The sequence below is a fragment of the Phaethon aethereus genome, assembly GCF_964289735.1.
Source record: "Phaethon aethereus genome assembly, chromosome: 20".
NCBI classification, from domain to species: Eukaryota; Metazoa; Chordata; class Aves; order Phaethontiformes; family Phaethontidae; genus Phaethon; species Phaethon aethereus.
Window position 1 is genome coordinate 12147368 of NC_138596.1, and position 17500 is coordinate 12164867.

General features: G+C 54.8%; 1 protein-coding gene across 4 annotated transcripts in view; it reads left to right on the forward strand.

Moving 5' to 3' along the window:
• Positions 1-17500, forward strand: part of PBX3 (PBX homeobox 3) — a gene marked incomplete at its 3' end in the record, with an annotated part of 114770 nt that overhangs the window by 92100 nt on the left and 5170 nt on the right. For 2 of the 4 annotated variants that reach the window (XM_082008971.1, XM_082008972.1), the window contains exons 3-6: positions 1988-2229; positions 8082-8272; positions 10427-10562; positions 17179-17344. In XM_082008971.1, coding sequence (XP_081865097.1) covers positions 1988-2229; positions 8082-8272; positions 10427-10562; positions 17179-17344 — 735 coding nt within the window. Of the gene's footprint in view, positions 1-1742; positions 2230-8081; positions 8273-10426; positions 10563-17178; positions 17360-17500 lie in introns of those variants that run through there. The other 2 variants (XM_082008970.1, XM_082008973.1) reach the window with 2 other exon arrangements.

The following is a 17500-nucleotide window of genomic DNA, read 5'->3' on the forward strand; positions in this document are numbered from 1 at the left end:
CAGGGCGGTCCCGACGCAGCCGTGCCGGCTCCGCGCAGCTGGGTCGGGCACAGGGCTCCCTCGGCGGGTGACCGCCACCCCTCCTGCCGCGGGGACGCCGAGCGCGGCATCGCCCTCCCCGGCCACATGCTCCGGCACGCGTGGCCGGAGCCGTGGCAGGGCTGTCCCCGACAGGCGTGTGCCAGCCCGGGGGCGTGCCGGGACGATGCGTTGTGTTGTCAAACCGTGCTCATCTGTGGACCTCTGAACAGGCAACAGAAATAAATTTAAAGAGATGATGAGACATTTTTATTATTCCCATGAAATTATATGGAATTATAGTTTTAAATGAAGGTGACAGGTTTAAAAAGTGTGTTTTAGAGCAAAATTAATGCTGTGCTTTCTTGAGTCTGGAAGGTCGGCCCGTCAGGGGGTCATCTCCTGTGCGTGGGGTGTAGGGCACTGAGGGAGAAATCTGTTTGTGCGGGAGCGGCTGCTGTTCCCGCCTAGCGCAGAAAGCAGCGTCGCTGGTGCTCAGCTGCGTGCGCGGCAGCTGTGCGGGGTGCCGCCACGCCTGGCGCAGCCCGTTCGGAGCCCGGACCGCTGCAAGGAGCGGAGACAGGCACAGGCGCCCATGCAAACACGCGAGATGCCAACGGCAGACCCCCGGGATCCGCTCTAGCCAGAGCAGGAATACCTGCTCTTAAACAGATTTAAAGAGGTTAATTGGGCTGGGATGTACATGGTTGCATTACATGTCTAATGGAAATGTTGATTCAAGAAGCCATGGCTCTAGTGATTTTTGTACTACTGTAATTATTTTTAAACTTTCTTTTCGGCACTGTTGATAACAGCTTGGCACCGTGCCTGCATGACCTGATTAAACTTACAAATTGTCAGCCTTGATCTATAGGACGCAGAAGAGAATGCTGACTGAGCATCGTTTTGGAAATTCTCGATTAAAAAAAAAAAAAAATTTAAAATGTTTTTCCCAACAATACAGTGCAAGAGCACTGGTGATTTTAAACAGGCACTCAGTATCCCAGCATCGCGACAACAACCAAATTCCTGCATGGCGAGGGGAAGTTTAATTTCTTCTTGTCTATCCTCAGGCTGTGAGCAGACGCTCCGGAGCGGTGTGCTGCCCTGCAGAGCAGCCCGGAGCGAGGGGCCGCCGGAGCCTCCGCACCCCGCTTCCACAGTGGCCGTTCCTGAGGCCGTGCGCTCAGTTGTTCCCCACCATTTCCCTCCTCCGATGTGAAATTTCAGCTCCACCTGTGTGGAGCCCGGCAATGGCTGCGTCCACAGGATTTGTGCTGGTGGAAACCGCAGCACCTCCCTGCTTTTTGCCTGAAGTCTCCTGTAGTTGAGGAGCAAGTGGCAGCTTTTTCCCCGGGCATTTTAAACCAACGCTTGGTTGGACCTCGTAGGAGGGGTGGAATCCAGTGGTGCAAGCGTCCGTAAGAGTAACGTGGTGCTTAGATCCATTTGGAAGGAAATGAGACGCAAATCAATTATTTCCAAATAAATAATGCACTCACTTTTACTACACGGCCTTGCATCAAAGTGGTATAACGTATAGGATAATGCCAGCCATGCACAGATTGAGCTATGTCTTGGCAAACGACCGGAAGGCGTATGTCTCTACTCATGCAAATGCTCCGTTATTACTTACAATGAGGTGTTTAAAGATTCTGCAGGGCGCTTTAAAAGCCTCCTGAAGATCTTCCTGCCCCGTGGGGGAGCCAAGAGGGTCCTACAGCGCTGCCGCTGCCCCACGGCAGCCGCCTGGGCCGCGGCTCGCGGGGCCTGCCCCGGAGGAGGGTGCCCGTTCGGGTGCCACCGCAGGGACGGAGGAAGGGCCGTGGGCAGGTCCAGCGCCGGGGCCCTGTGGGGCAGGAGGGCTCTGCAGGAGGGCTCCTCGCAGGCGTGCAGCGAGCGGGCAGCGGCCGGGCAGATGCAAGAAATACTGACTGTGTTTTCTCTTGTTCTCTCTTTTCTGCCCAAGGTTTGAGCATCCGAGGAGCCCAGGAAGAAGACCCTCCCGATCCCCAGCTAATGAGACTAGACAATATGCTTCTGGCAGAAGGAGTCTCAGGTCCGGAGAAAGGTGGGGGATCGGCGGCAGCAGCTGCAGCCGCAGCAGCCTCTGGAGGGTCTTCAGATAACTCTATTGAACACTCAGATTACAGAGCCAAATTGACCCAGATCAGACAAATCTATCACACAGAGCTGGAGAAATATGAACAGGTCAGACATTAGCCTCTCAGTTGTACGTGTACCTGCCGCTGCTTCCTCCGTACCTCCGCTTGCCAGCGCCCGCCGCTGCCCAGGCTCCGGACCACGTCCCTTCCTCCCCTTCCCCACCCCTCTCTCCCCGTAAAGAGCTGGGATGCAAGGGGAGTCTGTCGGGCTTCCAGGAGCCGCTCGCTGGACCCAGGACGCGTGTCTTGCATGCCTGAGTGTTTTCTGTTGTCTGTAACGGCCTAACAGCAACGCCCGAGCCCGTGTTTCTCCCCTTCCAGCCAGCGCAGAGAGGGAGAGAGGAGAGAGTTGTCTGTCACTGGTGCCGCTTCCATGCCCCGTGATGAAGCGTTGCAAGTCTGGGTCTGGTGAGTCAGGGAGTGCAGGCAGGCGAGGGCCGTGCTGGTGATCTCCACCCGCGGGCTCCCGGAGCAGGCAGCCAGAGGCTGCGGTGCGGGGCTTGCCACGGCGGGATGGCCGTAGCAGGTTGCAAGGGAGCGGGCAGCGAGGCATCAGCACAGCGTCTGGCCCGGGCTTCGGGGGCTGCTGCTGTGGACAGGAAATACGGAAATCCCGGTGCAGGCGGACGCGGGCACTCGGTGTCTTTGTTTGGAGCTGCAGAGACCCGGGGGTTTACATTCACTGCTGGGACCTGGTGACCCGCCGCACTCGCCATGCTGGTGGCACCGGGAATGGGTGGCACCGGGAACGGTTGCCACGTGCTGCCGGCTGGTGCCGGGCGCAGCGTGGCTCCTGCCCGCGGGGCGGGGGGCTGTGCCGCCCCGGTTTCCCTGTAATCTGCGGCAGAGACCGCTCTGCCTGCTCTCTTTTCTGGTTTGTAATGAACAACGGCATGAGAGGAGACAGGGGAGGGAAGAACGGCACGAGACCCCTGGCCCTCGCAAGCCTCAAGCGATGTCTTCATTTTCCCCTCCCAGAGGTGTCCTAATAAAGCTTGTAGACCCTGAGCCTAATCAGCTCAGCGAACCTCATCAGCTGGCGGTTTCCCGAGCTGAGCCGGGGAAGTCCTGCGCTTGCCCCCAGCCCATCACGGCAAAATGTCGGGCTGTACAGACCAAAACCACAAAAGAGAGGTGGAGGCGGTGGTAAAACCACTGGAAACCACGAGGGCGGGAAGGAGAGCGCACCGTGCTCCGACGGCCTCGGCACGCTTCCCTCCCTGCCCCGCCAGCGTAAAGCGGGGCCTAGGCGCCTTGCTGACTCTTTATTTTAGTTTCCCCCTTTTCATGTGAAGCCCCTCTGAAAGGTCTCTGGCTACTTCGCTTTGTTTGTTTCTGCCACCAGAAGCAAAGGCACGGGCTGTGACAGGCCGTGCCGACACAGCCGGTCGGTGCCGGCCGAGCGCCAGCAGTGGGAGAAGCAAGGGGGTGGTGGGGCGCGGGTGTGGGGACGGCACCGGCGGGCCCGGTGCACGCAGCATCCCGCCGCAGAGGCCAGCGGGACGGCGGCCCGGGTGGCGCGAGGCCGGCGCGAGGCTGGCGTGCCTCGGGAGCCAGCGGCGCTGCCTCGTCTGTGCCGCCTCTTTCGCTGTCTCGTTCAGGCGGTGCACAAATAACTGAGCAAGTAACTGACAGGGGCTTTCCGCAGATCCCCTTCTCTCCCTCAGACGGCCCCCCCGCGCCCTGCAGGGACCCCGAGCGCCCGGCGCGGACCCCTGGGCTCTCCTTGCGCGGCAGGGCCCAGCGCGCGGCCTGCAGCGCTGAGGCGGGGGTGGCCGTCGGGCTGCCGCGCGCCATCCAGCCAGGGCGTGTCGTACCAAACCACCGGCACAGAGGCTGGAGGTAATCGGGGGCCAAAGCAACTGCAGGCCGGTGCGCGCAGCCGTTTCCTGGCAAGTGTCCTTTGACTCTAATAAGTTTAATGATGTGGGGGAAGCAGCAGCGATTCCAGCCCTGTAGCTCCGCTTACAAAGGTTTCGGCTGAAATGTCACAGCCGTCCGTCCACACCACGGGAAGCTTGGGAGGATGCTCGAGTGCCGCTAGGCGAAGGGGAGAGAGGTGGAGCTGATCTGAAACATGTCCGCTTCCCTGTTGATCCTGACACCCAGCAGCGTCCGCTCCACAGAAATATGGTAATTTCCCCAGCCTTGCAGCGAACTGTCTCCCGCCGGTTTGTCTCCGCGCAGCGCCCGTCTGCGCAGCCGAGAGGCAGCCAGGACTTCGCATCTCGGCCTCCAGCGGCCGCGGGTTCCCGAGGTGCGGGTGCCCTCCTGCAGCCGGGGAGCGGCTCAGCCCCCTCGCAGGGGCACCTGCCCGCGCCGGGGCGCGGCGCCTGCCGTCCTCTCTCCTGGCGCGGGCGCTCCTGCGGCCCCGCCGCAGCCGGCAGCAGGAACCAGAGCGGCTTCCTGGGGAGACGCTTTCCAGGCAGAGTTTGATCCTGACATTTGTTGCCAGTTAGAGGAATGCGCTCGGGAAAAAAAAAAGGGAAATGGAAAGTGTGTCACGCCATCACACAGCTCTCCCCTCGCTGTGCGCCGGGAGAAATGGCTGTACAGAGGCAGCTCCTTCCATAATTTACAGCTACTATAATAGAGATGACATATTGAAAGCTATCTTCTATAATTACACTGAAATACATTTTTTGCTGTAGGCAAAAGTACTGTAAGGGTCCCAGGCCTCCCGGAGCAGCTGGGAACCTGCTTCCTGAGTTCACAGATGTCTTCTGGATTCACCCCAAATCGGGGTGAAGTGTGGCTGCTCAGAAGTCACCACCAGCCCCACGGAGCACTGGCTGGTGCCATGCCCCTGAAGAGTGTTTTGGTCCATTTCCTCGCTTTTTCTTGCGCTCGTCTGAGGAGTCCTGATGAAGCATTAAGGCTAGCAGGAGCATCCCCGCTCCTACAAGGCTTCTGAGCAGGTTAACAAGGCCATCACTTATAACCTGACATTATTAATAATGTCTCGGGCGCCAGGCAGAGACCTGAAAAATAGTACTGAAAGAGGGATCAAGTAGCTCGGACACTATAAATAAACAAGAGAAAACAAGACAAAGCATCAGAGTCTTCCGAGCTTGCTTCCACTCTGCTGCACTGAAGTAGCTCTGCAGATGGGAGGTGCTGGTGAGGATAAATGCAGACCAGGCTCTCTGAGGAGCTGTAACCAAACGAAGTCTCATCAAGCAGTTCAAGTAAACTCAGGGAAAGATTTTTGCTTCTCGAAAGCAAAAAACTCACTTTAGCTTTGAAACATTTATTTTTTATGCTATATTTGTGGAGAAATATTTCTCATAGAAAAGACGTATCTGAAAATGTTTTTAATGGAACAGTTGCCATTTTTATTGTACTTCAAAATTGAATTCCCCAGACCTGCAAACAAGGGCACATGTGGCAAGCTGTGTGCCTGAAATGTTCTTTCAGTGCCACATACCTGGAGTCAGCTGTATCTTTTGGACAGTCAGAGCCGCTCTCTTGTCTCAGGGAGGGAGTTGCCGCATTTCGGTGCCTACATTACCGTACCTCCGTGCATCGTTTACCACGTGAGCCAAAGCTGGTGCCTTTGCCATCGGTCGGATGGCTGAACCCAAGCTTTTGCACGCTCGGGTTGTCCAGGCAGCGCAGCAGCCGACGTGCGGGAAGGACGCGGTCCTGGTGCAGCGAGGCCGGCGGGAGCAGGCACCAGCACCCGGCTGCCTCCCCTGCGCGGGCCGGGGCTGCCGCGCTTCCCTGGGGGCTCGGAGCCCGCTCTCGAGCTGCCTCGCCGGCTGTGCCTTCACACAAGCCAAAGCTTTGGGATGGGAGGAGGAGAAACAGGTCACCTGGGACAACTCCTGCTCTCCCTGGGCGAGAGTGGCCGCGGCGCTCAGGGCAGCGTCCCCGTCTCTTCGGCGTGACGAGAGGGGATGGCGGCTGGTCGCCTCCACGAGCTTTGCTGCCTGAAACGTCAAAACAGAAAGAAAGAAAATATGCAGAAGGGCAGAGAGGATGAGAAGCGTCGAACTCCTTAACCTGGAGCGCAGAAAGTCTTGAGGAAGGCAGGGAGCAGCAGCAGGCGGGAGGAGCCGTCGCGTCCGTGCTGGCGTGGAGCAGTGGTGGGCTGGTGCAACCTCCGCGGCACCGTCACCTTGGTGCGCTCGGCGGCGGCGGCAGGCGAAGGGCGCCTGCACTGAGGCTCGCCGAGCCTCGCCGGAACGCTGCCTCCAAACGGGTGCTGCAAGGATGTAAATTAGCCTGTAATTTACTTTCAGTAGTGTAAAGAAAAAAAATCACTTTGCCTGAAGTGTATGCATCTTTCTTAAGGGTGTACCCAGATTTTAATTATCTAAATGTAAATACTTAACGAATTTTACTTAGAGTAATGAGCTAAAGTGCACACTACATAAATGAGATGTTCTAATTAATCATGTATGAACTACGGGTTTAAAGAAAAGCTATGTGAATTCTGCGAATGTTGGGCTATTGCCAAATTGCTAATCAGCATTTGCATTCATAGATGGCTTCACTTAATAAGTTGCGAGACGTTCAGCAAATGTTATAGGAAATTATGAGTTTTTAGATGCATAAACTTTTCACTTTTAACACTTTCCCTTGCACAATCTATTGAAATGCAGGAGAATCCCTGCAAATGTAGTTGTCAGACAAATTACGTATATATTTTTCACCCTGGCTTTAAAGGAAAAAGGGGAGCTAAGAGACGAACGGATCCGTAACGTATGCGCTCTGGACGAGATGCTTGCAGTGTTTCTTCCGTGTGATTTACTGGCGGCTGAGCATCGTGCTCATCGCCCGTTACATTAGATGCCGGAGAGCGAAATCCTTTGGCCTTATTTGGCCGAGATCGCAGCCCAGCAGCGCGTTACGACGGCTGGCCCCTGCGCAACCGACGCGCAGACCTCCGCAGGCGCGCCAGCCTTGCACACATCCACCTTCGTCTGATAAGGGTTCGGGGAGCAGAGGGCAGTTGGCCTCGCGCTGCCCGCAGACCCCGCGGAGGCCAGCGCAGCGCCCGGCCCCTCTCCTCTTCCCAGGGCCCCTCAGGACGGGGTAGGTTGGTGCCCAAAGCGGGCTCGAATACCAGGCTGGCCCCCGGGAAGGGGATAGCCCCACGGCCGCCACGCGGCTCTGCCTAGCAGGCGGCAGTCCCGGCATTTGTTTTTGAAAGAGATAAGGGAGACGTAAATCAGCAGAGCTCGTGGCAGCTTCCAGCCGGCGTGGGGGAAGCCAGGATGCCAGCGTGGCAGCCGCTCGGTCACGCAGAGGCTCTGGCCAGGCGGTGCCTGTTGGCGATGCAGCCTGGAGGAGTTTGTATCATCTCGTCCGTTCACCTGCGTCGTCGGGGACCGAAAATGGCTCCTCGTGCCTTCGCTCCTCCGGCACCTCGGCAGCGCGGCGCGGGCCAGGCTTGGGCACGGCTTCGCTGAAACCCACGCTGTAAGGGGACACACACGGCATCTCAGAAATGTCTGGAGACCCTCGCCTGCTGCGGGGCGTTGAACCCCTGCCTGCTGCCTGCGCGGGGCTCGGCGGGCTGCCGGCCGGGCAGCTCTGCCCAGGTTTTGCTCAGTTCGGCTGCTGAGTGCGTGCTGGTCCCCGCTCACGTCCACCTCCTGCCCGGAGCCGTAACACGCGCCAATCCCGACCTCTCCTCTCCACCGCGGTCTGGCTGGGGATGTGGGGACGTTGAAAGGGACAAGCGCGGAAGGAGCTGCGCTGCGGCCGCTCGGCTCCGCTGGCTGCCGCAGGACGGTCCCGGGTCTCGCATCCGTGCGCGTGCAGAGGGGACAGGGCAGCGCGAGGGTCCCCCAGCCCCCCCGCCGCTGCCTCCCCCCCTACAGCCGGGCCCGAGCTTGTGTCCTTGTGGGACGGCACAAAACAATTTCTAAGCCTCTCCTTCCTTCGCAGGCATGTAATGAATTTACCACACATGTGATGAACCTTCTCAGAGAACAGAGTCGGACACGTCCCATTTCTCCCAAGGAGATTGAAAGGATGGTGGGCATCATTCATCGAAAATTCAGCTCCATCCAGATGCAACTCAAACAAAGTACTTGTGAAGCAGTAATGATTTTAAGATCAAGGTTCCTCGATGCCAGGTAAGGCAGAGGCGAGCGTCCCTGGCTCTTTCCTGGGGGGAAGGGGCAGTTGCTGGGCAGCCCGGGGAGAGCCTGGCCCCACTGGGAGCTGCGTCGCCGCGTGGGCAGGGACCCGCGGGGAGAGGCTGCTCTGCCCCGGCAAGCAGGCAGGGCCCTCGCCCTTCGCCCAGCCGCTGCTGCTAAAGGGGCTTTCTGTCGCAGAGCTTTGGTAAGCAGCATGCGTTAGTGCGAAGGCTAGGCTTGTTTACCCTGCTCACGTGGGAGTCACATAGGATTTGTGCAAAGGGCTGTTTTGTCACCGGGGCGGTTATTTAAATGACTGCTGGTACCGATGTCTCGCGGCGTAAGGCCAGCCTTGCAAAACATTGACCCTGTAATGGAAGAGCCACGTTCTCTGGGAGGGACGTGCCCACGGGCTGTGGGTGACACTGGGTTAGCAGCTGTGAATGCCTGAGGTAAGAAGGGCGACGATGCTTCCGAAAGCCAGATCTGCTGGCCCATCTCCCAACAAGCTGTCGCCTGACCGGGGTGCAGGAGAAGGCAGCACCTTCCGCACCTCTCGCAGCAGCACACGCATCCCTTGGACAGCCGTGTCCCTGCCGGAGCTCAGCACCCGTCCCCACGGCCCACCGGCCTCCGCAGCAGGCTGCGAGGAAGCAGGCAGACGAGGCTTAGGAGGAGGTTTATAGGCACAACCACATTTGTTTGCAAGCCCTGATGAGGTGGGATATTGATCCCCAGCTCCATCCCTTTCACAGGGCTCCCCTCTGCAGAGCAGGACCCCGGCAGCTGGCAGAGCCCGGCAGAGCAGGAGCTGAGCCCGGAGGAGCAGGGAGGAGCAGCAGGCACCATGCAGAGCCTCCCTTCAGCAGCTAGCTCGTGCTTCACACCTGAAAGCTGTGAGGAGCTAAACAAGAGCAAAATAATTTTATTAACAAGGAGGTCACTGGCAGGTGTGGCAAATTAGGGTAATTACAAACAGTTGGAGGAAATGTCTATGGAGAGCTCCAGTAACTGCAAAAGGTAAAGCTTGCAGATGCACATTTTAAAGTGATTTCTTTAAAAAGGAGGAAGGTAAATAAGGCAAAATGAGCGGAAGCACAGTAATGAGATAAACACAGCTCTAGGGAGAGAGTCTGCCTGCTCCAGGATACGGCATAGTTAGCAGCATCGTGATACCACTGGAAGAGAGCGCTGGGGATTGCCGCTCGGCTGCCTGCTGGCCTCGGGCGCAGGCAGTTTGATTGCAACCAGCCCTGAGGGGAAGGGAGCTCTGAAGGAAATGTTTAACCAGTGCTTTCGAGAGGATGTTCTGGGGACAAGAGCAGCCATCGCCGGCCGTAACCTGTACGGCGAGAGCGCAGCAGCGGGCCTGCTGCGCCGGAGGGGCTGCGCTGCTCCCCGGCCGGCGCTGCCTCGCTGCGGGGCGGGCTGGGGCACGCGCCGCGCTTCGCAAAGGCTTTGCTGTCCGGCAGGGGCGCGGGGCTGCACCCCTCGGCGCCCGTCCCACACGGCGCGAGAGCCCGGGCCCTTGCGCAGCCCTCGCAGGGGGGTGTACGGGTGGCTCCCCCCCGCAAAGCCGCTTGCTCACAGGACGCAGTTAGGGCCGTGAGTGCCGCGTAAGGACGTGGCAGTGAGGCCCCCCCGTCCTTTTCCCCTGTGCTCGCCCCGGGCCCCTGTGCGGAACCCCAGCTGACCCGCCACTAAAGGCAAAGCGGCTCGTTAGGCTGCTGACAGCACAGGGCAACGCAACGGCCGGGGGGGTCAGGCTGGGTTGTGTACTTGGGTGCAGAGGTGCTGCGGGCAGGCTGCCTGCCTCGGCCCCCACCCCTGCCCCAGCCCCTGCCTTGCCCCCTCCTCGTCGTGTTTTCTGCCACAGCACACAACGTGGCCTGTGCACCCCGAGGATGAAAACTTTGTGGAGGCGGATGGAGTGGGGGCGTTGCAGCCTGCTGCCCCTCCACGTGGCGTCGGGGCAGAGCCCAGCCCTGGTGGAAAGCTGCCCTGAAGGGATGGGGGGTCCTGAGGTGGTGCTGCTGTGTCGCTGCATGCTGCAGCGTGGGCGTGTGAAACACGGGTGGCTTCCACGGCTGACCCTGCCGGGTATCTCTTTACGTCCGGAAGAACAGCTGTGGTTTTCTTGTCTCCTTTCAGACGGAAAAGGCGTAACTTCAGTAAACAAGCCACAGAAATCTTGAATGAGTATTTTTACTCCCACCTCAGTAACCCCTACCCCAGTGAAGAAGCCAAAGAAGAGCTGGCAAAGAAATGCAGCATCACGGTATCGCAGGTAAGCGCTGGATGGGAGCGGGTCCTGGTCCTCCACGCCCCGGGCAGTGCGTCGACCTCCCCGCTCCCCTTGCAAAGCTGCCATCTTCCTCCGGGCTCTGGGATGCGCTTCCGATGGAGGTGTGCGATGTGGAGCAGGTCCCTCTCCAACGCACCTTTGTAATCCCTTTGGATTTGCGTTACTGACCATGACAAAGTTCAGCAGGGTGATGGAGCGTGACTAGCTCCGCGGGAAGGGCGGCGTGCTTGCAGCTGGGGTAAAAGGAGCGTGTGTACAAAGATGAAGGTAGAAATAAAAAGGCTTAAGCTTAGCACCCTCCTTTACGTCAGCTTTCTCTCTGCAGCGGGTAAGATTCCTTGCTGAGCCTTACTGTCTGTTATCAATTTGTAACAACTTACCATTATTTTGGGGGAAGGCCAGTTTATTGACAAACATACAATCTATCTCTATAGATCAGAATTTCTTTGATTGCTTGAAGTTGTTTTTCTAAGCCAGCCAGAAATTCAGCCTCTTGATACACTGAAGTGACACGAGTGGTTTCTCTGTAGCAAAAATGTATTAAGCAGATTTGCTTTTTTTATCACCTATAACAGATGTTACTGTGAAGTTAATGCAAGAAAACCAGCATCTTCCTAATCAGATATGCACACTCTCACTGGCTGTGGCTCCTTTCTGTACAGACCAAAGTACATTTACAGCTCTGGGCTGGTGTCTTGCAACGATGTCCAGGCCAACAACACTGCTCCATCGAGCTTTCCTTCTTCACCAGGTAGCTTAAAAAGCAAAACAATGCTTTGCATTTCTTGTGGCCTGTTTGATAGAAAACCAAATGATTCCCACAGCAAATCTGTCTCATGCAGCTTGGGGAAGGTTGCACTGGGGTGGCAGGGAAAGCTCACCAGCAGTTTGCAAGTTCTCCAGCCACTCCGTTGCGAGGGCCAGTGTGCCATCTCCTCCCAGCTCCATCAGCTCCACTTATCAATATTTCAGGTCCTTTAGAGGAACAGTGCCTGCGGCGAATGTGTTAACTATTAATGATTGCAGGCTGCAGTATTGGCATTATTAGCAATGCAACCTTTAGCTTTATAATTAAGACCTGAGTTGAGATTTACTTTATAGGTCTCCCTTGAATGCATGAAAATTCCAGGCACTTTATTGAAGACTTTCAAATGAAAGGCTGCCCAGCTCCCCCAAATTTTATATTACTTAATGGACTTTGGATGCACCCTCAGTACAAACCCTAGCAAAACTGCCCTATGACATGAGAGGCCAGCGGAGAGGGGTGTGCGCGCCTTGCTCTCTCCTTGCTTGTTCCTCGGCGTGCAGCGCGTACCGCGCTCTGAGCAGGGTGGGAAGTGCGTGTGCCCGGCGCCAGGGGAAGGTAAGGGATGGAGGTGGGGACAGTTTCTCCCAGTCCTTATCAGAGGCTGTGGTGATGAGCAGGAGTCCTTTCTGGGGGAAATTTAGCACCAAACTTGTTCCCTCTCACATTGCTCCTTCATCACTGTCGGCATCACGTGAGCGACTGCGGCCTCGGCAGGTACAGGGGCAGCCGTGGTGGCTGCTGGGCAGCTCCTCTGTGCCCACAGGCATTCCTGCGGCTGCTGTGGATGCCCGGAACCAGCCAAACTGCCTGAGGACACCCGAGTACCTGGGCATCTTGGTCAGCAGCCATATGTCTTGCTGGTTTTGGTCCTCTTGGCACGAGATGGTTTATAGCAATTCCTGCACTAAGTGGTGTCCAAAAGTCTTCCCGCATGTGTAGTTAGGAGAGGCAATGCCATCAACACCAACTTGGAGAAACCAAAAGTTCTTAAGCTTTGCTGGCAAAATGTAATTGGGGGATATTACATGGTGGAGAGCACAACAGACCTGCTGAAGAGGTGTTTTCTGTCCACCCAGCGGACAGTGACTTGAGCCTGGCAGAGAAGGAGTTAGTGATCCTGCAGAGTGGACAGATAAAAAACTAGATCTAGATAAGGATGAAGTGACTGAAGGAAATGAGATGGAACATTTGAGAAGCCATAACTGATTGCTTCTAGTGCTAATAGATCTGATTTCTGTCTTAATTGGTTGTTTGATAAGATTTAATGTATATGTTGTAGAATGAAATAAAAGGCAGGCAGATGGTCCAAAAATGTAGCAGCAGCAGTGAGCCTGTGACATGAATATAGGTTTGTCTCTTAAATATTTGATATGAGCATGAATTAGTTGTTTCTTGAATCCATTACGACGTCTGGGTGAGCGATGGGAGCAGGCGCATTGCGGCCTCGGTAGCACCACGTACAGCATCCTGAGCTTGGCGGGGTGACGTTTTCCAGCCTGGAGCAAGGGCAGCACTGGCCACACAACCTGGGCACGAGCTGCTGGAGCTGCAGGCTTGGGGCCACGGTTGGAGCTTCACTCTGGCAAGCTATTACAAATGGATAGGAAAACCTCCGGGTGATGGGAAAGCCTGAAAATGGAGTAATGTGCCATCTAATGGGAGAGGAGCATGTATGTGAGAGAGGGAGTGCCTGTGGTCAGCTGCTTACTTAAGTTCCTGGTAGCTCTGCTGTCAGAAAATGTGAATACTATGGATATCCTAATCTTTGATTTTCAAAGGCGTTTCTGAAGGCCTCACGGGGGGACTGTGGGATTAGCTGGTATTTACTAGGTCAAACTGGGCTGGAGTTGTCTTTCTTTGTACTGAAAAATGTATGTATTTTTGAGGCTATCTAGCAGAAAAGCTCTGAGCAAGCACTGTAAAATACCCCAGTGTACACCGCTTGGGTGGCTGGCAGCAGAAGTCAGAGGATGCAATCCAGAAATCAGGGGTGAATTGAGCAGTCATTTAAAATACTGGCAGGAGTAGCATCGCATGGGATAAGCAATGGCATCCAAGCGAGCGACTGAGCTATACCTTGCACAGGGCTTTTATGAAAAATCTCTGAGCACGCGTATTTCCAGCCTCGACCAGGAGTCCCTTGGCCATCGCTGTGCCTGGCACCGTGCCCCGTTTACCTCCTGTGCTACAAATGCCCCGGAGGTGCAAAGAGCTGGGGAAAAAAAAGTTAATGGATGTCTTTCCAAGCTCCCGGAGGTTGTGGTTCGTGTTTGATGAAGAGACTTTGTCCTTTTTCTGGCTGAGCCAGGCATCCCCTGTAGCCTCTTGTAAGGATGATCCAAGGTGTTTCTTTCTCGTACTGTCAGTGCCTTGTAAATGCTGGGGGCAGATTCATGGCAGAACGTTTTCTCCCTCAAACATTTAATTAGTGAGTGTTTTGGGTCATCCTCCCCCCAGATTAAGCAGCTCACTGGAAATCTTGCTGCCATAGCACTTTACTGAGCTGCAAATAAAATTGTCTCCCAGAATCATTTAGTTGCAGATGGGAGATAGATGGTTTCAGTTTTGATATCAGTGTTTAAAATAATATGTAGAGAAGGTTTTTCAAGAAAAGCATAAAGACAAACTATTTATTAAGATGAACACCTCGCACAATTTCATTTTTAAGAGTACGGAAAAGGTAATTCTAGGGAAAAAAATGTCCTTAACAGGGAACGTCGTTGGCTGTAATTTAGAGCTACCCGATCAGCACGTGTTCGAGGGAGATAAACTGTATCATCTGTTCTCCCCGTACCATGGCTGCGAGGCTGATGTTTTATACTTTTGCAGATGAGCCTCTTTCAGGGTGTCATGAACAACTATCAGTCTATCATGTGGGCTATAGAAAGGGCATAGTCATTGCTGAAAGCGTGTCAGTGGATTACAGCAATAAAATTTTTCACTGCTTCAAACAAAAGAAGGATGTGCTTGACAAGAGAATATATTTAAAATTCTTTTAGAGAAAGAATGCAGAGCTGGTTTTCAGCAGCCCTCCTGCCTCCGCGGCTTCTGGGTCTCTGTTCTCCCAGCAGATTGACAGCGAGAGCTGTGGATGTACAGGCTCTTACCCCTTGGCTTCAGAAGGGGGAAAAAGGTGCAAGCTTAATTAAATAGTTTCTAGAGGTAAAATTCTTAGCTTCAGATCGCGTACCATAATTGTGCCACATTGATTTTCAAAGTTTTCTCTTTTGTGCCGTTTGATTAGGTGTGGAACGTAAACTGTGCGCTACAAACACTTGGAAACACAGTGGAAAAATTGCCGTGATCCATAGATACGTAGTTCACTAATCTCAGCAGTGACGCTCTCGTGTCAGCTGCGTCTTTTGCAGAACAAGCACTGATTTATCCCATGAAATCAGCCAGTGCGGAGACACAAGGCAGGCCTGCCCCATCCCAAATCCCACATTAGGCATCTTGATGATTTAAGTAATAATTTATTGTCTTTTTATTTAACATTGCAATTAACATGATAAATAAGTGCAACAGTATTGTTTGAACTGTAATATACAATTAAGCCCAATTAATTAATTGGCCTTCAATGATCAGGAGGAGAAAGATGTTCATTGTTTTTTTTCTGTGAAGAGATAGTTTGTTTTAATGAAAAATGTGTTGTCTCCGTCGCAAACTGCTTCACAACTTTAATTTTTAGGGTAAGTGCAGGGCTGGGCGAGGAGCCGGGGGGTCCCGGTCGCGGTGCTGACCGGGGGCCAGCCCAGCATCAGCATCCCGGCCCTCCCCGGGACGGCGCGGGTGCCAGTGGCAAGGGCAGGGCGAGGTGTGCTCCGGGCGGGCCGGGGAGGCTGCAGGCAGCCAGCGCAGCCCCGGGGGAGAGACGCCAGGGTGCTAAGTCCAGCCTAAATCCCGCCTGGCACAGCCTGCACTCGAGCGGTGCCCTGGCCCCATCCTGGATGCGTCCAGCCGCCCGCGTCGGCCGTGCACGCCCGGCTGCGGCCGGAGCCCCTGCGCGTCGCCGGACCACGGCGCGCTCTGCTGCAGCCCCTCGCTGAGGCGTCTCACGGGAGAGCGACGAGCCCTTCGGCAAAGGGGCCTGGGCGGTGGCTGCGCCGCGCCCGAGGGACGCTGTGGTTTCTTGGGCAGCCCCGGATGCCGTGCTCTGCCGGCGCACGGGGCGCGTGCTTTGATCTCAGAAATAGTTTAACGTTTCTGGATACTCATTTAGATGTGGTGTGCGGGTTAAACATAACGTACGATCGCTGCTCCTCTCATTGCTTCCAATTAAACCTTGCTTGTTAGTTTAACCTCTAGGTAATCCCATCAAACAATTGATGTCAAGGAAACACTGCCCACAGTGGCTCTGGATGAGTGGCCATTAATTTTAATTGCCTTGATATTAAAGATTAAGAAGTATTGGGACTAGCAGAATGGAAACGATCTGATGTCAAGCAAATCCACTCGTTGAGGCTTCCCCAGGCTGCTGGTGATATTAAAATTTTACTGTGAGAATTAAATAAGCCTTTATTAGTGATGGCTGTTGTTTGATTGGTCCAGGGGCGTGCATAAACAGAGGGGTCTCGCACACATCCGTGGACAATACAGTTGATGTGCAGAGATTCCTCAATTATGAAACTGTTAATAAAGCATAATCTGATTGTCCACAATAATTATTTGCTAGGTTTCATTAATGTATTATTGCTTTTGTGACTGACAAGGTAATATTAAGTGCAATATATAGAATACGGTGGAGTATTGTCTGGGGAACAGAATGTATAAGGTACCTTTCGTATTACCGTTAAAAGCTAGAGGCTTTCCATTAATTGTGTTTAAACAAAAGCTGTGCTACATAACATACAGCAGGATCTGTCTCCTGCCTGCAGCGGGGTGCCTCACCTTACGGGGCGCCGTGATGGAGCACGGCGGTGTGAGAGGTGCTGCAGAGCTGCCGTGGCTCCTGGTGGGGCGCGGTCGTGGGGCCCCAGCCCCTGCCTCACCCCGTGCCGGGCGGCTGGGTGATAGCCCCTTGTGTTACTACTGGTCCCCTCCCCTTTACCTCTGTGTTGTTGCAGATGCTTTTGTGTCTCGGCAGCCTTGGCCGTCATCCGTGTTACACACTGGGTTTGTTATTTAGGGGGTCTGTTAGAGCAGCTGAAGTTAAACAAAGCCGCTGAGAAAGATTGTATGAACTTTTCTGAGCGGCTCTAGCCGTGACCTCTCTGTGGGTTAATAGTTGGTGCCTCGTGAGCCGTCTTGGCTTCAGTACAGTATCTTCAAAGGGAGATGACAAAGTGACTTTTCAGCCATTATTGATTTATATGATTCCTTTCATTTTCAGCCAACCAAACACGATTCTATGAGTGGGCTGCCAAGGTTGTTCCAGCCCAAAAATAAAGAACAATTGCTCTCACTGCCCGCTCGCCCTCACTCAACTGGACCTTGGTCCCCCTTGAGCAACTTTCGGGGTCTTGCACTGATTTTGTTGACAAATGGCTCATAGTAGTAGGAGACAATGCTGTACTAAATGCTACAGCAAGCTGCAGGATATGTGTCGTCATCAAAGAGTCGCCCTCATGCATCACTTTGCCAACAGAGAAGCAGAGTCAGATCACGCCGATACCCATGGTAATATTTAACCGATCCTCGGTTCCTGCTTAGTGAACTGGAGTACCTGGCAGATTTGGGTTGGGGGCTGGGGCACGTGTATTTGCTGGACTAAACATGACATCTTGAAGGGATCATGCTTGGCCAGGTCAAGCGCTTTGTGTCCTTCACCCTTCCCACCTCTCTCCACTGCAGGTGTCCAACTGGTTTGGCAATAAGAGAATCAGGTACAAGAAGAACATCGGGAAGTTCCAGGAAGAAGCCAATCTCTACGCGGCAAAGACGGCTGTGACCGCAGCGCACGCCGTGGCTGCGGCCGTCCAGAACAACCAGACAAACTCCCCCACCACACCAAACTCTGGTACGTACCCGGCTCGTGCGTTAAAGCATCCCGAAGGGCAGTCCGTAAAGGAAGACCCTCAGTGGCACCTTAGTGAGTTTGGTCGGGCTGAGAAGGCTGCAGCTGCCTGGCAGAGCTAACTGGCACGGGGAGTGGCACCAAGCCCACGGACCTCCA